The sequence below is a fragment of the Stomoxys calcitrans genome, chromosome 1 (genome assembly GCF_963082655.1).
Source record: "Stomoxys calcitrans chromosome 1, idStoCalc2.1, whole genome shotgun sequence".
In the NCBI taxonomy this organism is placed as follows: Eukaryota; Metazoa; Arthropoda; class Insecta; order Diptera; family Muscidae; genus Stomoxys; species Stomoxys calcitrans.
The window spans coordinates 102089943-102114527 of NC_081552.1; the positions used below are offsets into that span (position 1 = coordinate 102089943).

The 24585-nt window shown below is 35.5% G+C and overlaps 1 protein-coding gene across 3 annotated transcripts in view; it reads right to left on the bottom strand.

The window, feature by feature from the left end:
• Positions 1–17755, bottom strand: part of LOC106093545 (protein phosphatase 1 regulatory subunit 3C) — a 56720-nt gene extending 38965 nt beyond the window's left edge. Inside the window, exons 1-2 of one of the 3 annotated variants that reach the window (XM_013260610.2) lie at positions 17003–17753; positions 12217–12736 (exon numbers count right to left, since the gene is read on the bottom strand). In XM_013260610.2, the coding sequence (XP_013116064.1) occupies positions 12217–12302 (86 nt within the window). In that variant the 5' untranslated portion in view covers positions 12303–12736; positions 17003–17753. Of the gene's footprint in view, positions 1–12053; positions 12145–12216; positions 12737–17002 lie in introns of those variants that run through there. The other 2 variants (XM_013260611.2, XM_059363536.1) reach the window with 2 other exon arrangements.
• Between the last annotated feature and the right edge of the window lie 6830 nt (positions 17756–24585).

The following is a 24585-nucleotide window of genomic DNA, read 5'->3' on the forward strand; positions in this document are numbered from 1 at the left end:
AATGCTGCCATTGTATATTCCTTGACAGCGAGAGAACCCTCTATGTAGCTGACTAGGTCGTGAAGGGCTGTTTCAGTGGATTTGCCTTTACTATATTCATGCTGCTGCCGCGACAGGCGATCTCCAGGGATGTTTGCCTAAGATATGTTTCTATCAACCTCTCAAGAGTCTTCAGCATAAAGGATGACAGACTAATAGGATGAAAATCTTTCGCCTTCGTGTGGTAGTGTTTTCCTGCTTTCGGAATGAAATTTACTTTCGAGTCCCTCCATCCCATAGGTATATATATTGCATTGTGATACGAGCAGAGTATATCTCCCTAAGCCAGGGAACCAGTCTATCAGACACAGCTTGTAATTCAACCGGCGATACATCATCGGGGCCTGGCGACTTAAAGGAGTCGAAACTTCTTATCGCCCAAATGATTTTCGGCTCAGACACAATTTCCCTAATGGCCTACGACGAATGCATATCAGTGACAACCTCTTCTGGCGCCACGTTGTCCGTTGGAAAATTTCCCGGGAAATGTATTACAATAAGTTGTTCTAGTGTTTCCTCACAATGTGGCCTCATCTAGACTTGAAGAGGTCTACTGCTTTGCTTTCATTGGCTGGAACAGACGTCTCAGTTATTGTGTCCGTCATGACAGGTCACTGTCTAATCGGAAAACATGCTGACAGACTGAAGGTTGCCAGTAACAACTTTTGCAGAAGCTGTAGGGACATCGAGGAAGAAGAAACTATAGAACACCTTCTGTGTCTGTGTCCCCCACTAGCAGTTGGAAGGAGTTCCAGTTTAGGTTCTCATTTCTTTGAGAACCTGTATGATTTAGCGGATGTGAACATTCGCAAGTTATTGGGCTTTTTAAAGCAATCTGGATGGTTCAACGATGGGAACTAGAAGGCATCTGCCTTCTTCTGTTCCTGTGGTATTACAATGGATGAAAACGTCTAAGTGAGTCTGATGGCAGACTGGTCAAAGGAAGAAATGTCCCACATCAAATTTAACTATGAGTCTCCAAAGAAATGAAATCTGTAATAATTCACATAAGTACCGCCAATAATATATGCGTAAAAACAAGTATCTTGAATTTTGGTAAATTTCGTATTTTCTGAACTCATTGCATAGTGTCCTCAAAATCTTCACTTAAAGAGGATGATCTCAATGAAAGAAATGTTCCAAATCGAATTTCACTAGAGGTTCCCCAAGAAACGAAGTTTGTAGGTGTTACATAAATTAGTAAAAAATCGAAAAGAGTATGGTGGTAGTAACACATGCATCAATATTTTTAGTTTTTTGATACTTTTTAAAGTATTTTTGAACTTGTATTAAACAATTAAGTCCCTATTGGCTTCCCGGTAGCCGAGTTTGTAGCGTGCTCGTATTGCGGGGATCGTGGGCTTAATTTCCATCAGAGGCGTTGGTCTGACGCTACTGTGGTATTACAATGGACTCCGTTATGACTTTGAACTGTCAAGCTCAGCATGGTCCAAATCGGCCAATAACCCTATATATCTAGGCGCTCAAAATCTCACCTTCAGACATTGGTTTATGTATGTATAAGCTTTATGAGCTTATTCACCGATTCGAACCATACCTAGCATACTGTTGCATGTCATAATAAACAAAGTCTTAAAATAAATCCATAGTTGTCAGACCTAAACAAAGCTTACATACACCAAAGCTCACATAAATAAAAAAAAATAATTTTTGCAAAAATTTAAGTTTACCCAAAATCTCCCACAATATTAATGTTAAAAGTTTTGCTCGCAGTATTGTCAGTGATATTGCCCAACGGATTTCAAAGGATTACAAGTTATTGTAAGCCGAATATTAAGAAAAATGGCCACAATGTGGAACTTCCCCCTCTTTTAAAAAGTTTTTTAATTGAAATTACTATTGAAAAGCAACATTTTTTTTTGCTGCTGTTCGCTGTTCTACTGTTGGAGTTCTTTGATTTTTTTTTAATTTTGCAAGTGGCAAAACTTTGTCAAAATATCGATAAAAAAATAACAATCGATATTTAGCCAAAAAATTAAATATTGATAGTATCGATGTTTAGCCAGCTCTAGTGTGTAGAGAACACAACCAACACTCAGAATATTCTCTACCAGCCGTTCAGCACCACTGGCGAACGTGACAACGTAAGTACATACCACGGTGCTGAAAACAAATTTTGTGCTCATACTCTTATCTAAGAACCCACTACTTATCTATTGCCTAAATTTGTATTTCTGCGAACTTTGTTAAAAATGTTCATCAAAGTCTTCTATCATAAGAGTTAAGAATGAGCAAACAAAACAACTATGTATCGAACAGGTTACTGAGCCATAGGAAAGGCAAAGGCAAAAAACAAAAACATAAGTCTAATGACCGCAAAAGTATATAGCATGTAGTCTTCTTTTGGAATGCATTTTTCCAAAACTTGGAAATATGCATGGTTTTGTACAAACTAATTTTTTGAAATCAAAGTTCTCAAGTCATCATATAAATACAAAATAATTTGTTTTTCACAAAACAACATCACTTTTACCAAAAGTTACTGAATATTGATTTTGCTTGGAAATCTCAAATAATTGACTCACTCTTATGTCCAAATCTCTACTAATTCGAAAAAATTAATTGCAATTGAGTTCTGGTTCTTGCTGTTCTATTCATGTTTGTACTGTTCTCTTGGTTGGTTGCTAAGTGCCAAAATTAATAAATTTTTGAACACACAATTAGGTTGGCCTTATTGTGGAATTTCAGTCTTTAATACGATTAACATGAATACTGCCCTACAGGTCGTTATGCGATCCTATTAAAACATATTAAACATCCATCCAAAGTTATTTGTAGTAGAATCCTCTTGTTACATGAGATTGACATTCTTACGATCATTAGAGAAAAACGAAACATTTTAATGATTGATTATCAACTGTTAGTTCATTATCAACATCCAACCCAAATATATACAATACCTTACTTTCTGACCCAAGGTTCATATATTAACAAACTGAAAATATATGAATTTTTTCGAATATTTAACAAAGCAAAAAAAATATCGTAAATTGTTGTTATCAGATCGCAGGGATATACCTTAAGGGGGCTAAACTAAGCCACTATTAAAAACCCGTTACGTTAACTATAATTTTTGAAAATTTTGTACCATTTTTCTTACGATTTGGATTGATCCTGCAAACGGTGACATTTAAATAAGTGGAAAAATAATTAACAATAATTGAACGCCTGTATATTCTATATTTTCTTGATGTTCTCTGAGATTATATGTATTTAGGTCTTTTCGATTAAAGCAATAACCACACAAATATTCCTCGACATACTTATATTTATAGCAAACCATATTGATCAAAATAAATACAATTAAATAAATGTGACCTTCGCTGAGAACAATACTTTACATTATTTGCCTTTCAATGTCGTGTGCAGTTGGTTGAACAACACTGTTGTTGTTAAATACAAATTATTTTAATATTTTTCGGAAATAAAACATTTTATTTCCAAATTTTTTGCTAAAACAGCGTCAGCATTGCGTACAAGAATTCTTAAATGAAAAAGAAAACATTGTCTCAAGATCAAGGCAATATTCTTGTACAGCGAATTTGCCATTTTTATACCCTTCACCATAGGATGGGAGTCTACTAATTTCGTCATTCTGTTTGTAGTACCTCGAAATATGCGTCTAGGACCCCATAAAGTATATATTGGGTTGCCCAAAAAGTAATTGCGGATTTTTCATATAGTCGGCGTTGACAAATTTTTTCACAGCTTGTGACTCTGTAATTGCATTCTTTCTCCTGTCAGTTATCAGTTGTTACTTTTAGATTGCTTTAGAAAAAAAGTGTAAAAAAAGTATATTTGATTAAAGTTCATTCTAAGTTTTATTAAAAATGCATTTACTTTCTTTTAAAAAATCCGCAATTACTATTTGGGCAACCCAATATATTCTTGATCGTCATGACATTTTAAGTCGATCTAGCCATGTCCGTCCGTCCGTCCGTCTGTCTGTCGAAAGCACGCTTACTTCCGAAGGAGTAAAGCTAGGCGCTTGAAATTTTGCACAAATACTTTCTATTAGTGTAGGTCGGTTGGGATTGTAAATGGGCCAAATGGGACCATGTTTTGATATAGCAACCATATAAACCGATCTTGGGTCTTGACTTCTTCAGCTTTTAGAGTGCGCAATTCTTATCCGATTTGGTTGAAATGTTGCATGAGGTGTTTTGCTATGACTTTCAACTACTGCGCTAAGTATGGCACAAAAACATAACCTGATATAGCTGCCATATGAACCCATCTGGGATCTTGACTTCTTGAGCCTCTAGAGGGCGCAGTTATTATCCATGTTAAATATGGTCTGAATCGATCTATAGCTTGATACAGCTCCCATATAAACCGATCTTCCGATTTTGCTTCTCGAATGAACTGAAATATTACACAATGACTTCTTCAATGTTCGGCATTCATTTATGGTCCGAATCGGACTACAACTTGATATAGCTCCAATAGCATAACAGTTCTTATTCATTATTCTTTGTTTGCCTATAAAGAGATACCGCGCAAAGAACTCGACATATGCTATCCATGGTGGAGGGTATATAAGATTCGACCCGGCCGAACTTAGCACGCTTTTACTTGTTCGTAGTTGTCTCTCCCACATACAATCTTGTGCTAGTAATGACAGTGGATGTGCTCATCATCATTGCGAAAAATATTTATATTTTCTTAAGAATGAAAATGATGATTTTCTTATTTTTGCAATGATGATTTTGTTTTTGTTTTTGGTACGTCAGTAACGAGTCAACTGATTTCGAGAATAATATCTGGGCCATATGGGGGAAAGTATTTACGATTGTGAGCCTTAGCAACTGAATAAAATAAAACGAAAACAAGTCGATGAATATATTTTGAATCAAAATTTGGAATTAGTAGCTATATTTACCGATGACCCATACAAACATGAGGTATATTTGTACAATATTAACTTTATTTGCGGTCATATCATTTTAGAAGGAATGGAGACATATGAAGAAATTCAAATGCGTTGTTCACCAGAGATTGACTGTTAGCAGAATAAAGAGATTGACTTATCTGAAACCTTTTTCGGATATTCTTGAAAGGAAATTGAAGTTCAGAAAAGTATTAAAAGTAGATGTGTCTTTCAAAGTTTACATTAAACATTTAAGATGACTTATTTAAAAATACTACTCACTAAAGTTCCCATGAACATTCCATTAAGGAACATGAGAAACTTCTCTCATATCAATGAGTGCCGTCCGATTAATGTTGAAGCTCTGTGATAAGGGGCCTCTTTTTGCCGAGTCCTAACGGCGTGTCGCATAGCGACTCCACTTTGCAGGGAAGTTTTAACATGGCAGGAGGAAAATTAGTTAGAGGAAAACTACTACTGAAAAATTTTCTGATGTTCACGCCGGGATTGGAACCCAGGAACTCGGCGTCACAGGCGGACATACTAACCTCTGTGCCACGGTGGCGCATTATATCTAAAAAACAGAAATTGTGAGTTAGTTTTGAGAAAAATGGGTTATTTGTAAAGCAGAAAGTTTTTGTCCGCAAGTATTTTGAAGTTTTACTTATTTGGCTTTGGCTTTGTCTTTAATTTATATTAAATTTTTTGTGTGTTTAAGTATGTGCAGAATTCACTTATATTCCTTTTATACCCCCTATCATAGGATGGTGGTATACTGATTTCGTCATTCTGTTTGTAACTCCTCGAAATATTCGACTAAGACACCATAAAGTATTTATATATATTCTTGTTCGTCATGACATTTTAAGTCGAACTAGCCGTGTCCGTCCGTCCGTCCGTTTGTCTGTGGAAAGCACGCTAACTTTCGAAGGAGTAAAGCTAGCCACTTGAAATTTTTCACAAATACTTCTTATTTGTGTAGGTCGGACGGGATTGTAAATGGGCTATATCAGTCCATGTTTTGGCATAGCTGCCATATAAACCGATCTTGGGTCTTGACTTTTTGAGCCACTAGAAAGCACAATTCTTATCCGATTTGGTTAAAATTTTGCATGAGGTGTTTTATTATTACTTCCAACAACTGTGCTGAGTATGGTTGAATTCATTCCATAACCTTATATAGCTGCCATATAAACCGATCTCGGTTCTTGACTTCTTGAGCCACTAGAGGGCACAATTCTTATCCGATTTGGCTGAAATTTTGCCTAATATGTTTCAAATCGGTCCATAACCTGATATAGCTGCCATTTAAACCGATCTGGGATCTTGATTTCTTGAGCCGCCAGAGGGCGTAATTATTATCCGATTTGGCTGAAATTTAGTACAACAGCTTCTCCCATGACCTTCAACATACGTGTCATGCGTGACCTCCAACATGCCGAACTCAGCACGCTTTTACTTGTTATTATTTAAAAAATTGTGCATACTGAATATGTCCATATTCACCATTTGAAATGTTTACATACTGAACATAACTTCAACCGTTTACTTACTTCGGATCAAAAAAATTGGAAGTAATATAATGCCAGAAAGGCTGATCATTCAATTGAAAAAGCTAATAATAATACATTTGAAATCAAGATACCAATTCAATTGACATTCATTTAGTTATTTAATGAAATAAATTTAAATTCGCAAAATACATACACACAATATACACACACACATGTTCCATTTCTTTATATGTACACCTATATATGTATGTATGCGTAGTATGGAAGCATGCACGATTTTCAATTGTCAAATTATTCAAATGGAAATAAATCTTCTCGTTACAAACAATGGTTGAGCGAACACTATCAATTACCTTAAAATAAGGTCAATTGGAAATTTCCAAAAAATATTAAATAAATAAATCAGATTTTTTTAAGTAGTTAATATTTGTTGCTTGAAGCCATGGCGTGTGAACGATCACATAAATTTGTGGTTGCATTTGAATGGATTCTTTTTTTTAACAAAAGTACTTAAGAATAGCAGCAGCAAACGAAGACAATACTATAAATTGTATTTAGATAAGCCGCCGCCGAATTTCTTAAACATTTGTTTAACAAAAAGTCATTTTTGTTAAGATAAAAAATTCTAAGTAAACACAAACAGGCAAAAAACTCGAAGTAAAATTGTTTGTTAATATATTTTGGATAAAATAAAATGACAATAAAAAAAAATAAAATAAAAAAATAAACGAAATTTCTTAAATGCAGTAAAAATGCAAACAAGAACGGATCAGTTTTAAAGAAAAGTACATTGCACTTTTTTATGCCCTCCCCCATAGGATGGGGGAATAATAACTTCGTCATTCTGTTTGTAACATCTCGAAATATGCGTCTAAGACCCCATAAATATATATATTGGTGGTCGTCATGACATTTTAAGTTGATCTAGCCATGTTCATCTGTCTGGCTGTCGAAAGCACGCTAATTTTCGAAGGAGTAAAGCTAGCCACTTGTATTAGTGCAGGCCGGTTGGGCCAAATGGGTCCATGTTTTGATAAAGCTGCTATATAAACCGATCGTGGGTATTGACTTCTTTCACCTCTAGATGGCGCAATTCTCGTCCTATTTGATTGAAATTTTGCACTGGTGTTTAGGTATCACTTCCAACAAGTGTGCTAAGTATGATTAAATCGGTTCATAACCCGGTATAGCTGCCATATAAACCGATCTTGGATATTGATTTCTTGAGCCTCCAGAGGGCGTTAGTCTCATCCGATTTTTTTGCATAAGGTGTTTTGTTATGACTTCCAACAACTTTGCTAAGCATGGCGCAAATTGATACATAACCTGCCACATAAACCGATCTGGGATCTTGACTTCTTGAGCCTCTAGAGGGCGCAATTCTCATCTGATTTGGCAGAAATTTTGTACAACCGCTCCTCTCATGACCTTCAACATACGTGTCCAATATGGTCTGAATCGATCAATAGCTTAATACAGCTCCCATTTAAACCGGTCTCCCGATTATACTTTTTGAGCCCCTACATGGCGCAATTCTTATCCGAATGAACTGAAATATTACACAATGACTTCTTGGTTCATGGTTTTTAAAATTAAAAATATGAGTTATAAGTTATGTTATTTAGGTATACCCAGGCTATTGGGAGTCCATAGTCTTCTTTATTATTGTTATCGCATACCATACTACCTGGCCCGTAGCGACTTGCAAGCTTATTCTTCGTGATAAGGCCGGAAGGACAGCGGGTGAAAGATGGTTACGAATTGGCGGCTGTGAATGCTTCAAGATTATGTGGCCTAATCTAAACTTTAAGAGGTCTACCTAATTGACGTAGCAGAATTCTGCTCTAAAGGCATGCAGTTTGCGTCCTTTGCATTTTCTAAATATGCATTATTTCCTTTCCCGTGAAGGAAACGATGGCGTAATGCACCTATATAGGATGACTGCACTCATAGCTTCCAATATGTGTATCTTTATTTCTCTTATTTCTTTTGTTGTTGCTGTAAATTTGATTTTTTTTTTAATTTTGTGGCAGAGCTTCTTGCTTTGAAGAAAAATAAAATAATTACCCAAACCTATAAGCTTGACATTTGCTGTTAAATTTTGAGAGCACATAAATTTCTCTGTTATTTCAATCCTCTTTGCGTAGGTATAATATTTAAAAATGATACCAACGGGGCCTGAAGAACCCATGTATTTATATTCGGCAATGTCCTGACTAAAGTAATGAGGCGGCTATGATTTAAGTGGGAAAAGAGAGTTTAGTGCATGCTTATGAATTTGCCTTCTCAATCGGTTAACATGACCAATAGAATAGAAAGTATTTTTCAAAGGAACTCTGCTATTGACCAAGGCGTTATAGCATTATCCAGGACTTTTAGTCCAGCTTGATTGGACAGAATTTGCTAATTGGAATGCTTTTGAGCTGGTAAAAATAATAATACGTCAAATAAATTGCATTTGTCAAGTTCTTTGCCCGGTTTCTCTTTATAGGCAAACAAAGGATAATAGATAGAGCTTTATCAGGTTATATACCGATTAGGCTATACTTGGCTTGGATGCTGGAGAGCATAGTAGATGTCATTGTGCAAAATGTCCGGCAAATCAAAAAAGAATTGTGTCCTATAGGGGCGCAACAAGTAAAATTGGTAGATCGGTTTATATATGACCATATTCGGCACGTATGTTAAATGTCATAGGAGAAGTAATTTTGCAAAATTTCAGCCAAATCGGGTGTGTATTGTGCTTCTAGAGCAGAGAACTGCAAAAGACCCAATATTTTGCACACAATAGACAAAAATTCAAATGGAAATGCAAATTTTCCCATGAACATACCATTAAAGAACTGGGGCAAACTTCTCACAAATCGATGAGTGCCGTCCGATTCAATGTAAAGCTCAATGATGAGGCCACTGTAGCGCAGAGGTTACCATGTCCGACTATGACGCTGAACGCCTGGGTTCGCATCCTGACAGGAACATCAGAAAATTATTCATCTGTGGTTATACCCTCCTAATGCTGGCGACATTTGGGAGGTACTTTGCCATGTAGAAACTTCTCCCCAAAGAGGTGTCGCTCTGCGGCACGCCGTTCGGACTCGGCTATAAAAAAGAGGTCCCTTATCATTGATCACTCAATAGACACTTATGTTTGTTTCGCATGAGCAATTGTTGTGTATAGTGTTCCAAATATATAAATAAATAAAAATACTTCTTATTGATGTGGATCATTGGGGATTGCAAATGGGCCATATTGGTTCAGAATTCTATACAGCTCCGATATAAACCGGTGTCCAACACTATATACAAAAATATCCTTGGGCAAAGGATGGTTTGATATCTTAAGCCTGTGGAAGCTGTAATATTTCGCGGATTTAGCGCTAAAATTGTGCATGTAGTGTTGTGTTACGACTTACAACAGCCGTGTTAAGGACGGTTGAAATCGGTCTACAAACTTATATAGCTCCCATATAAACCGCTTAGACATCTTGAGCCCGTGGAAGTCGAAATTTTTGTCAATTTTGCGCGTTTTTACTTGTTTAATCTTATGGTCAGCCCCAGCATCACCTGCTTCTTACTCGGTGGTATTCAAAGAATGTTCCGTATGTGCATCGACAACAATTTCTTTTAGATTCTAAGAAATTTCTTACGAAGTTAAAATTCTTTATCTATGCAATTATTTAAGAAAAGGGAATATTAATCCGCCCAATGCCAGCAAGGACGCTTACGTGTATGTCCATAGTGGCATGGGCGGATTAATATCCGCACCCTCTTTTTCAATCTAACCTAACCTAAGAAAAGTGTTATCAATTCCAATTAATTTTTATTTTTATATTACAAAAAGAACGCTTCCATGCTTATTAATGGATTGTGCAAACGTATCGGAAATGTTTTAAGAAGAAAAAAAAAAAAAAAAGATAAGAAAAAAATAAACGCTTAAGGCGATGTAAAAACAGTTGAACCTCAATTATCCGGAACTAACTCTATGAACCGGTTACCTCTGTTAAGCGGCATGCTGTGCTTTTGGTTTGGACCTCGATTAACCGTGGTCTAGATCTATCATTCGTAATTCAATAATGCTCCCTCTATTAACCTTGCTTGCCTCTATTATCCGTGCACCATACACATGATTTTTGGATGCACAATTCTGGGATTCCCCTTTTTTTGTGAGTTAAATTATATTATGTCTGTAGTTGAAAGCTGACAGTTCAAGATGTTTGTCCCAAAAAGGCTCCAAAAACAAAAGAGTAAAAATTGAACGTAAAGTTCTTTTAATAAGGAAAAATTATAACAGATAGAAGAACACAGTAAAAGCGCCGTGTCCCGTCGTTTGATATCCGAAAAAATATGATGTATAGAAACAAACTTTAAGCGATTTAATAAACAAGAAGAAAACTATTTTAAAAAATATGACTCTTGAAATTAATCCACAGATCGTTTAAAAAAATGCCTGAAGTAAAACAACATCTACAAAACATTGGCTTCGATGAGGAGTGCAAAGTGCTTTTGCTTTTTTTATATGTGTAAACATTGCCACATGTACATGTTCTGATATCTGAAAAAGTTACAGTAACGTTTCTTCCAACCAATTCCATATGCTTAATTCACCCTATGGATCAAGGGGCAATCCGAAGCTTCAAACACCCTAAATAAACCATACAAAAATGTATGGCTTCACACAGCAGACATGATTTCGCCAAGACTTTGAATATGCAGACATTTTGTGGAAAGCTGCTTGGGACAATGCATAACGTAATGTTTGGAACAACCTCCGGTCCCAAGATAACGAAGGGCGAACTATGCTGCTATTCATATATTATTATAACGCCAGGACATCCAAATTATGACCTCTCAAAGTAGATGGAGTGCGATGATGATATAACATCCTGAGCTATCTTAACTAATGCCATAATACATATGGCTAACCAAAGCAAAGAATACGAGATCCCAAAACAAAGAATACACGAGCAAAAGCAAACAACATTGCTTGCATAAGTAATTATGAATCTATATAAACTTTGTATGGTATTTAGAGAAATCAAGAATGAATTAACAATGAAATTTAGGAAGAAAACCTCTATTAACTCGATAACCAGATAATCGAGGTTCAACTGTAGTTGTCTTTATTTCTTTCGTTAAACTTAACATCGAATAGTTTCCATCGTTTATTTGACTATTTTCTATTCGTTAACGAAAACAGCTGATTTTAATGATGTCGTTAAAAGTGCCTACTGAACATTGCAAAATTGTCAACTTTTCTGTTATCGCTTTTAAACTTTTCCCTTCTGGTCTACCTACATGCACTTTAATTCTTTGAGTAATAACTCCTGTGCTAAGCCAAGAATAGTATGCTTTAAGAGGATTGTTTGTTGACAGTACTAACATTTGCCATGTTAAACCCTTTACTAAATTCCTTGCTTAAACCTATTTTTCGTAAACAATTTTTTGTGCACAAATAACAAATACACTTTAAAGTTGACACATATTTTTGGGGCATTCAAAATTAAATTGATTTCATGTGAGTTATCTTGATAAGATAATTGGTTGCTAAGTTAAAAACAATGAAATATTTTGTTATAAATGCACGTTTGTGCTAAAATAATATAACCTACCAAATAATTGCACGTACATATTTTTTAACTTTCACTCACACTCACACTCACGAGTCATTGTGACATTTTTGGAATTTTCGTTTATCGCAAGTCTAAAGGATACACTTTTAATTACTTTAATTTACATACATTTTGCATTGAAATTGCAATTTGTTTTACTTACTTTAAACTCTGACGATTATTCATGAAGTCTGCTAGGAAACTGACAGGCGGACTATGGCTAAAGATGGGTGGACTGTGGGAAATCATGGTGATGCCTTAGCTTGATATGGTAGCAGTATACGACGTAAATTCTCTTCGCTTCGGACAAATTAGCCTAAGTCCAAGCAGGCAGGCAGCACAGCGCAGTACAGGTCGTACGGTCACACCGATGATAATTGTCACACAATAAGCTGGATCATTAGTTTCGGTATTTGACTTGTGATGTTATTATTGCCTTTGGGCTAAAGATTACTTATCACCCTCAGCACTCACTCAAAACAATCAGCATACATACACACACACACACACACACACACACACACGCTGAAACATACAACCTTTTTCAAATTAAAGGTAGGTACGTTTAGGAAGACGGCTATAAAATTGCTTTGTTGGCTAATCACAGTTCAGAGGAGAATGTTTTGTTTTCTCTTTTGCTTAGTTTGTGTTTTGTTGCTTCTTTAGAGGAAAAATATTTTCGCCTGTAAAGAAAACCATACCAAAAAGAGAGAAAACAACAATTAAAATGAAATTCCTTATGAACGACAAAAACAAAAATTAAACAGAGTGTAAACAAAGTGCGAAAGCAAAAGCGTTTTGTTAATTGCTAATTAAACTGCATAGTAGGAATGCCTTGTTATATTATCAAATATAATTAACGACATACATAAATAAATATATTTGCATATGGTCTTGAATTATGTGAATAAATTGGAGCGTTTAAATTGACCCGAAAAGATAAGGCCTAATTCGAAACCAATCTATAGGATGTTCACCTTATTATACCAAATTAGCTGAAATCTCTTCCAACCTGTTTGCAAATACAATAGTTTGAAATCACCTTTAAGTAAAGCTATGCTAGGACTACATGAAAAGTGTGCATTAGAAAAGAAAAATTCTCTGAAAAATACTAATAAAGTAATATAAGGAGATTTCTTTAGATGCAAGGCTCAGGGTTCTGAAACTAAAGCCTTTATTATGGCCTAAGACATAATAGTGGATTCCCTAATGGTAATTAGTTAACAAAGTACAAAAAAAATTAGTTAACAAAGTATAAAGTTGCCCTTACACAACAAATGTGTGGAGATTATCATGGTTAGGTTTAAGTGGCAGTCTGCCATCAGACTCACTTGGAAGTTAAATCAGAGAGGTGAGAACTCCTTCTTACTGCTAGTACGGGAAACACACACAGAAGGTGTTCTATAGTCTCTTCTTCCTCGATGTCCCTACAGCTGCTGCAAAAGTCGTTGCTGGCAACCTTCAGTCTGTCAGCATGTTTTCCGATTAGACAGTGAACTGTCATGAAGGACACAATGACTGAGACGTCTGTTCTAGCCAATGATAGCAACGCAGTAGACCTCTTCAAGTCTAGATGAGGCCACATAGTTTTGGAATGCTCACAGCCTCCTCTTTGTGACTATCTATCATTCGTTGCTCTTCGGGCCTGGTCCTGGAAACTTAGTTTACATGTGACTAGAGGCATACCCACAGATTACAGTGTCCCTGGAGTGTGTAATGTAGTTCCTAGTCTCGCAAGCTCGTTCGCTTTACAATTTCCTGAGATATCTCTATGGCCCGGCACCCAGATCAGGTGAATTTTGAACTATTCAACCATCTCGTTGAGAGATCTGCGGTAGTCGAGGGTGGTTTTTGTGTTCAGAAATACGTTCTCCAGGGATTTAATGGCTGGCTGGCTGTCTGAGAAGGTATTTATGTCAATCGTCGTAATCACATTATATCTTAGCCATTCCACCACTCCCTTAATTGCAAGGATCTCTGCTTGATACACACTGCAGTGGTCGGGTAACCTCTTCGATATGACCAGTTCTAGATCTTTAGAGTACAGAGTAGAGTAGTTTGGAACCATCCGTATATAACTTCTGTTACCAGGGATATCGTAGTTCCAATCGGTTCTATCAGGAATAGTGGTACAGTAGTTTTTATCAAAAAGCGGCTCAGGAAGGGTGTAGTAATTCACACTGCCTTGAACATTGGATATTGTATTAAGGATAACACAGTGTTCGTAGCCGCCACATGACCAATGAGAAGCTCCCTTAACCTCACGGCAGTGGTCGTTGCAATTTGGGTAGCCACAATGTCCAGAGGCATAAGATGTAGCATTAAATTCAGTGCATCAGATGGTGTCGTCCTCAGTGCAGCTGTGATGCACAAACAAGCCATCTTTTGGATCCGGTAAAGGTAAAGTATTGAGCAGTAGGACTTATCATAGCTAATTTCAAATATAGCAATTTTGAAAGTTGTATAGATCGTGTGATACGTTAGCAAAATTTAGTATGACAAAGGATCTTGGAATAATTTTTTGTCGATTAAATCGAGCTTTTATTGCATGAAACATACATATACATGTCTATAAAAAAAGTACAATATATCCGCTCTATTCGTATCGGACGCACATAAGACAAGTCTTATGAATGAAGAAAGTCACAGGTCATATGACATGTCTGATCGTGCAATTGCAGCTTCAGCTGAGGTATTACCCGCAGAAGTAAACTTATGGACTGCGTCTTCTGGCACTCTGTGAAATCAAGTCGAAAAATCAGTTACACAGACTTAAGATGGAAATGCAAAGATCAGGTTTCATAAAACGTAACAAAGAATCTGTTGCATGAACATTTAAAAAGAGCGTATAAAATATATGTTTTTCTTTTTATCTGTACATATTTCTTGTGTTAAATTTAATACTTTTTACCCATGTGGTTTCGGGTTTCAGATAAGGATTTACAGCCCATCGTGGGGTCTTTTCAATATTCTGCTAGAGAAGGCTGTAAGGAGTACTGATGTGGATAGAAATAACGCACTATTCAAAAAACAACACATGCTGCACATCTATGCCATTGATATCGACATCATGAAGTGATCAAAGTGAGCAAGTTTCTTCTTAAATGGGTTGGCATTAAAAAGAGCTAAAACCCAAAAACATTGAAAACTGGAAACTTCAATGGGGCAACCACTTTATTTACTTCGAAAACACCATAAATAAAACAACTCACAGCAGTTTTAATATCTACAATAGATGAATAATGGCCAATAGGTGCCGCTTTGAACATCACCTCTAGATAGAAAAAAGTCTGTATGATGGCATATAGTTCATACAGACTTTCTTCTATCTAGAGGTGGTGTTCAAAGCGGCACCTATTGGCACAGACATAGTTAAACTTTAGGTTTGTTTTATTTAGCGAATAAGCTGATTTTCTCGCTTATTTTGTATGGAGAAAAAAAAAAACATGCCAACTAAGTGGTTTTCCGTATGCCCGTCTATTTGGTGCGGCTTTTAAATGACACATGTTAGAAAGCGTGTACAAAAGAAAACATATGGTCTCATCATTCAATCTGAATGACAATGTCTAAAAGAGGAAGAACGCATCATATTTACTAATGATTAAACATTGTGGAATGAAAAACTTTCTAAGAAATTAAATTAAAGCACCACAATCATAAACTCCGAGAAATATTTACTTGTAATTAAAATTACTTATTTATTTGTTTGTGTTGATCAACGTTAAAATACAATGCATTTAAGACGAAGAGCGTGTTATTTGCCCATATCTTATAATGCTTATAACGTTGGGCATGTTTGAATCAAATTTGACATTTGGATCGACATTCCTGGATGACCCCACAGGGAAGACCAAAACATTGAAGGAAAGATCAGGTGGAGAAAGACATCTCAGAACTTGATGTTGGAGCTGAAGAGCTCCTTAGACCATGGAATCATTGACATTGATAAGGTGCTATATCGGGCTGATAAGTACGTAAGATGCTAGATGGGGAAGTCATTTTAGATGCCAAATGGGAACATTAAGGAGCTGAATATAGCACATTTAGGGTAGGGTGTTAGGATTTCTTGTTCGGTATGACATATTACAACGTCGGTTGGATTTTTGGAGCCCTATAAGTCTGACCGATTTTGCTGAGTTTTGGTATGTGGTAGTAGAAGGTCAATATAAAATACAAATTACGGTGATAATACAGGATTTTTAAAGTATATTGTTTTGTGATGTAAACATCAAATGTATTGTTCCGCTTTCATTTAAAATGAAATAACCAAAAACTTTTGCAAAAAGCTACCGACTTCCTGATTTCTTCGAACTACTGACGTCATCAGTTAGTCGTTTTGTAAAAATATTTTAGGAATAATTTAATTCAAATCAATTCAAAACTAATTACTACAATAGATTAACTTGGAAGACCTATCCAAAAAGCGAGATATATTCGAAAGAAATATTACATTGCAATAAACCATTAGTTATTATTAGTAAATAGTAGTATGTAAGAATATTTGTTATCAATATGTATGCTTGTACATCTATTATTTATATGTTTACAAACTTTCGTTTTGTATGGAGTTTTGCTACGAAAAAACTTACAAAAATAATCTCCGGTCTAAACTATAACATCGATATTCACAAAACTTAATGTACACTTGAAATAGGTTTATTTGACAGATTTCCTTTATGGAACTGTCAAATAAACCTATTCTAAGGTTTCATTGAGGTTTGTGAATACGGCCGTAAATATTAATAAGAGTTGTTAGTTTCGGTTTTTTTTTTTCTAAAGTTATCTAGTAAAGTTTGTAAATTTATCTATCTATCTAGGTGCTATCCAACCTAATGTTCATTGTAATAATAATTGTGCTAATTGGTGTGTATTTTGGGGGACAAACCAGTTCAAGGGAGATCAATTGTAGCGCCAGATACCTTTTATTAGGCAATTTTTTTGATACTAACCTCAAGGTGCATTGAAGCAATGACAACTTTGACTGGTTGCTTGGTATTCTGGGTTACACGAACTTTGGTGGTGCATAGAAAAATGAAATTCCTAGGCAAGGGCGGCGGCAAAGAGCAGTAGTTGTTTGACTTTACAGGAACTGGTTTTCTTTTATTTTTTTTTATTAATATGTATTATCACAAGAGTGTAGTGTAGTGTAGAGTCGCTAACTGAGGAGCACCATTTTATTATTATTTCTTTTTCACCGATTTTTCTTTTGACTTTTCTTTATCTACACAGGCACTGATCACGCGTCTGATGCGTGTCGTTCACTTCATTACAGCACAAAATGTGTGGAGCAGTGAGGTGCTTGGTTGGTTTATTTTAAATTGATTTTATGTTGTGTGGTGGATATTTTTTAAATAGCATTTTATATGGGCTTTGTCCCATCAACCGGCATTTGAATTTAACAACAGCAAAAATCTTCTATTGACTTCAACAAATATTGTCTTGCTCTTATGTGACACTAATTTGACATTCAATGTTGTTTTGTTGCACACGCAGACGTTGAACGCGCGCTTGTTAACTGTTAATTATCAATTTGGCGTTAATATAACACGCAAGGGTAGAAAAATATAAACAAAATACCAAACACTAAGAGAAAAACGTAGATATTTTCTCAAGCGATCGCGCCACGCTCCGGTCTCTGGCTGTTGACGACGTTATGCCTGTTTGGCGGGTCGACGACGAATGATCGCTCCTCCTAGTCTGTCTCTTAACATAACGTGTTGTTGATCATCGATTGCAGCGACTGCGTTGTTTGAGCAGACGATATCACACATGCGGACGAATAGCTCTTTAACTCGTCGGTGAACAACAACAATTATCAGCAGTGGCAACAACAGAAGCGAACAGAACACCCCAGACGTATGTACAATGTAGTACTCACAGAGCAGTGTGAATGTGCCATCGGTGTTGAGATTTTGAGTACCTTTGGTACCATACCACAAAAGCAGCCTTATTTATAAATACTGAAATGTTTTTACACGGTATGTGGTTGTCTTATGACATGCCATTTTTTTATTCACATGCAATGGCTGTTACAATGTTAATTTTGTCACTGTTGAAAACACATGTTTTTTGCGATTCCTTTTTTGAAACAATACAAAAATCTAGCGCCGCGAAATAACTCCCCACAACTGAAAATGAAATTAGTTCCCAAAATTGGGGAGTTATTTCATAATGAAATAACTCCCCAAAAAAGCCCCCAACTAGAAAATTAACTAACCCCCAATAATATTTGGGGTCTTATTTGATTTTTTAAAGATTGAATAAGATTAAGGGATTTTGCTGAAAATATTAGTTTTAATAATTCAGTATATATAAAAATTCGCATTTAAAAATTTGTATGGGTTGCCCAAAAAGTAATTGCGGATTTTTCATATAGTCGGCGTTGACAAATTTTTTCACAGCTTGTGACTCTGTAACTGCATTCTTTCTTCTGTCAGTTATCAGCTGTTACTTTCAGCTTGCTTTAGAAAAAAAGTGTAAAAAAAGTATATTTGATTAAAGTTCATTCTAAGTTTTATTAAAAATGCAATTACTTTCTTTTAAAAAATCCGCAATTACTTTTTGGGCAACCCAATATTATGGTCTTTCTCATACCCTGCTCGGAATCCTTAATAAACACTTTTGGCTCCATGTCAAAAATATTTTCTTTGATATATAGTACCGCGATACGCCTCAATTGTTTTTTTTCTTATCGGCATTTTTGGGACTCCATATAATAATCGTCCCCATTTTCGTGATTGTGCTCCACATCTCACCTGACGCCAGGAAGTTAATTCCGCCCTGCTCTGCCAATATGCACTGTTCTTCCAATATGCACTCATATTTAACCACATCTTGATAAGAAGACTTACGTTGATAATTCTATAATTTTTTGGTCGATCACGTTCATAGATCAATTTTTGATCTATCAGGTACAGCAGCTCACTGTTACGCCTTTAGACACTCATAACTTCAAAAATTTTTTCAGTAGATTCTCGCTTTACGACGTTTAACTAATTATAACAAAATTAAATAACTCCCCAAAACCTAAGGTTGGGATACTTGTTTCATTTTTGAGATGAATAGAAAATAAATTTCCAAAAAACGAAATAATTCCTCAAAAACATTCGTTTTTGGTTTCTACAGAGCATTTTGGGGACTTATTTCATTTTCGATATTAGGGGGTTATTTCATGGGGACTTCTTTCATAAAGCCCGAAAATCTCGATGATAACATAATACTTTTAACCATAACTTATGAAATAATTTTGTTGTTTCATAAGTTATGGGGGAGTGCCCTACTGAATGAAATCAGCCAGTTTTTATACCCACCACCGAAGGATGGGGGTATATTCATTTTGCCATTCCGTTTGCAACACATCGAAATATCCATTTCCGACCCTATAAAGTATATATATTCTTGATCAGCGTAAAAATCTAAGACGATCTAGACATGTCCGTCCGTCTGTCTGTTGAAATCACGCTACAGTCTTTAAAAATAGAGATATTGAGCTGAAATTTTGCACACGTCCTTTTTTTGTCCATAAGCAGGTCAAGTTCGAAGATGGGCAATATCGGACTATATCTTCATATAGCCCCCATATAGACCGATCCGCCGATTTAGGGTCTTAGGCCCCTAAAAGCCAAATTTATTATCCGATTTTGCGGAAATTTGGGGCAGTGAGTTGTGTTAGGCCCTTCAACATTCTCCTTCAATTTGGATTAGATCGGTCCAGATTTGGATATAGCTGCCATATAGACCGATCTCTCGGTTTTAGGTTTTGGGGCCATAAAGGCGCACTTATTGTCCGATGTTGCCGAAATTTGGGACAAAGAGTTAAGTTAAGCCCCTCCACATATTTCTGCAATTTGGTCTAGATCGATCACGATTTGCATATAGCTGCCATATAGACCGATCTCTCGATTTAATGTCTTGGCCCCATAAAAGGCGCATTTTTAATCCGATTGCACTGAAATTTGACACACTGACTTATGTTATGCTTTTCGACATCCGTGTCGTATATAGTTCAGATCGGTTTTTTTTTAGATATAACTACTAAAAAGACCAATATTTTGTTATATACAATTGAACAATAACTTTTACTTATTAGTATTTGGTCCATATCGGAACATATATTGATATAGATGCTATGGGGCACAAGGTATGCAATTTTCACCGAATTTTGATGAAAGGTGGTTTACATATATACCCGAGGTGGTGGGTATCCAAAGTTCGGCCCGGCCGAACTTAACGCCTTTTTACTTGTTTCTCTTCAAAATCTATATACGATTCATCATTTTTTGCTATCACACCTGTATGTTATTCTCATACGACATAACTTAAAAATGTGAGCAAAAAGCTGATTTTTTTATGCGTACAAATTGTTCAAGTTGCGAGAAAGCTGGTTAAATCATGAAGTTGTGGAAACAATTTAATTTGGGGTTGCTTTCATTCGGCTGACAACAAAAAAAAAACTGATTTCTTTGTGTTTTTATCAGAATAGAGCACGCTTGGCTTATATGGCAGCTATATCAAAACATGGACCGATTTGATCCATTTACAATCCCAACCGACCTACACTAATAAAAAGTATTTGTGCAAAATTTCAAGCGGCTACAGACGGACGGACATGACTAGATCGACGTAAAATGACATGACGATCAAGAATATAAATACTTTATGTGGTCTTAGACGCATATTTCGAGGTGTTACAAACAGAATGACGAAATAAGTATACCCCCATCCTATGGTGGAGGGTATAATAACACCTACTATTGTGAAAAGTGACTTTCATATGTTAGCTTCATTTGTATAACCAGACATTTACAACTCTCCATGTGTTAAATTTGACATGTCATAAGACAACTACATACCGTTCCATACCCACCACCATAAGTTGGTGGCATTTTCATTTTGCAACCGTATGGAACCCATCGAAAATTTCATATCAGGCTCTGCAAATTATACACACAAAAAATCGGTTTCAATAACGGAAATAATTGATCGAAGTAATTTTTTATTGAAACTGCTTCAATCACGAAAATGATAATATCAATCAATGTTTTTAAGAAATGTGATTGAAAATTTTTTCAACTAAAAAAGTATTTGAAATTTCCAATTTTTTTTAATTGAAAAAATGATTGGGATTTTTGAAATTTTCAAATAATTTTTTAATTGATCCAATTTAGGTATAACAGAAATTTTCAAAATATCCGAATAATTTGTTTAATTGGATCAATTACAAATTTAATTGAAAATATGTAAATTTTTTTTTTTTTTTTTTTTTTTTTGTAATTTTTTATTAATGCGATCTATCTAACATTGATATTTAACATTATTCTGGTGTTTTAAATTTCTTTTAGATGGTATTAACCCAGTGGTCAATCCATTTAACATATACATACATAAATTTCAGTTTGAGGAACAATATTTATACAAAGATTTTATTTATGCGATTAGATCTTGTGGTGCTTTTCGTTTTAGCCTTGTAAAAGTTTCCCGATTTGACATTAAGTTGGCCGCTAGGGGGTTTGGATGGTCGTCAATTCTTAATTTATATGACATTAATTGCGATGAAATCTCTTCCTTTACTGTTTTTATGTTTAGATCCTTATGTAGGCGTTCGTTGGTAACGTATGTTGTGGCATTTGTAATTATTCTTAGTACTTTAGATTGAAACTGTTGCAGTAATTTTATATTGGTATTTGAGGCGGTCCCCCATAATTGGATGCCATATGTCCAGATTGGTTTTAATATGCATTTGTATATGAGGATTTTGTTTTCCAAAGAGAGTTTCGAGCGGTATCCAATTAGGTATTTCATTTTTCTCAGTTGAATATCGAGAGCCTTTCTTTTAGTTTGGATGTGTTTCTTCCATTTAAGTTTTCTATCTAGATAAATTCCAAGATATAGGGCTTCATCTTTCTGTGGGATCTCAATTTGGTTCAATTGAACAGGGGGACATGTGGCATGTTTCAATGTATATGTAACTTGGGTAGATTTTGACTCATTGGCTTTTATACGCCATTCACGTAGCCATACCGATAACGTGTTTAAGTACTTTTGGAGGGCATTACTCGCTTTTTGTGCATCTTTACTGACAGCTAATACCGCTGTATCATCAGCGAAAGTCCCGATCACAGCATTCTGTGATCGTGGAAGGTCAGCTGTAAATAAGAGATATAGCAGTGGACCAAGTACACTACCTTGTGGTACACCGGCACGAATATTCTTGATGGTACTTGCTTCACCGGCTTCTTGAACATAAAAATGCCGATCGTTAATATACGATTTAATAAACAGATAAAAATTGATTGGTAACAGCTTTTTTATTTTGTAAAGTAAGCCCTCGTGCCATACCTTATCAAATGCTTGCGATATATCCAGGAATGCAGCTGTACAAAATTCTTTGGATTCAAACGCGTTGTGTATTGTTTCAACCAGACGATGGATTTGTTCTATTGTGCCGTGATTTTTCCTGAACCCAAATTGATGGTCAGGGATAAGTTCTTTTTGATTTACAATTGGCGTTAATCGCTTTAAAAATATAATTTCAAGAACTTTGGAAAGTACAGACAGCAGACTAATTGGACGATAAGACTTTACTTGGTCTGTGGGTTTGCCAGGTTTTTGAATCATTGTTATTTGCGCAACCTTCCATTGCGGGGGTACAAAGCATCGAGTCAAGCATGCGTTGTATATGTAGGTCAATAAATTTAAAGCATTTGCAGGAAGTTCTTTTAAGATAGTTGGTGTAATCAAATCATAACCAGGTGCTTTATTTGCTTTAAGGGTGTTGATAACTTTAATAACTTCAGCCTTCGAAAATTTTTTAATGGGCAGATCAAGTTGGTGGGTTTCATCTAGGATTTTTTTAATGTTTTCTGGTACAACTTCATTTGTATTTGGGGTAAATACATCAAATAAGTGGTTTGCAAATGTAGTTGCTTTTTCTAAGTTACTCTTTGTCCAAGAACTATCGGGTTTTCTTATTGGGTGATTTATTTTTGGGTATCTCTTGATAGATTTGGTCACTTTCCACAGGGATTAATCTGTAGACTTGTTTGGACCAAGACCCTGAATATTTTTTTCAAAATTTTCATTTTGTATATTCTGTAGAAGAAGTTTGAGTTCGGCTGTTGCTTTGTTTAGTTTCCTCTTATCATCAGGAGATCGCGTTCTTTGCCACGTTTTCTTCGCTTTCCGTTTAATGAAAAGTTTTTTCAAGACGTTTGTTGGAGTAGTGTGATTTATGGAGAAACTTTTCTGAGGTGTTGCATTCCATGACGCTAGTTGAATATTGCGGACTAGATGTTCCACTGCATCTACTAAATCTTCGTCTGTTTTAAGAGGAATGTTCTCACTTAGATTCGTACTTAAAAGATACCGAAAATAGTGCCAATTGGTTTTCTTATTGTGTAATGTACATATGTAAATGTTATATACAAATTTTACGAAAAGCGCGCTGTATAGGGCGCACCCTAGATTTCGATGCAACTGGTTCATATGCGTAAAACACGATTATTTAAAAGCAAATCACTGCCTTGGCCACAAGATTTGTTTTTCTTTTTGTCACTCGATTCGTTCGCCGATTCAAAGATAACAGATGTTTTCACTTGTTACAATCATCTGTTTTCAACGAAGTGGCGAACGAAACGAGTGGCCAAATAACAAAAAACAAAATTTTAGTTAAACTTTTTAAAATGACAAAATTTCTTATTTGTAATATTCTACAGAGAAATGATCAGACCAGGACCACCTTAAAATTATTGTTCTTATGTACAAAATTCTAATGAAAATTTTTTTTATACAAGTTTTAATGAAATTTTTTCTAAAGACAAACTTTCGGCGTAATATTTTTATAGACAAAACTTCATCACAATTTTTCCTAAAAACAAAATTTCAATAAAAATTGTTCTAAAGATTACATTTAAATGATTTTTTTTCTAAAGACAATAATACAGTCAAAATGTTCGTAAGCCAAACTTTTGCCCAGCCTACCTCGAAATTATTTTATAAAGCTAAAATTTCATTTGTTGTGCCTGCTCAATGCATTTTTCGACACTAAATGTTGCTTTACCATTTTTATACCCTACACCACTACTGTGGTACAGGGTATTATAACTCAATGCATTTGTTTGTAACACCCAGAAGGAAGAGAGATAGACCCATTGATAAGTATACCGATCGATTCAGAATCACTTTCTGATTCGATTTAGCTATGTTCATCTGTCTGTCCGTCTGGGTGTCCATGTTAATTTGTGTACAAACTATAGCTCGCAAATTTCATCGGATCGCCTTCAAATTTGGCACAGGCATGTTTTTCGGCATAGGGACGAAGCCTACTAAAATTGGAAAAAATCGATTGAGATTTGGATATAGCTCCCATATATATGTTCGTCCCATTTGCTGTAATAAATCAATAAAAAGGTAATTTCTTAACTGATTCTCCCGAAATTTGGCAGGAAGGATTTTATTATGACTCCCGACATTACTAGTGAATTTCATAGAGAATCGGTCAGATATAGACATAACCTTCATATATATATATATA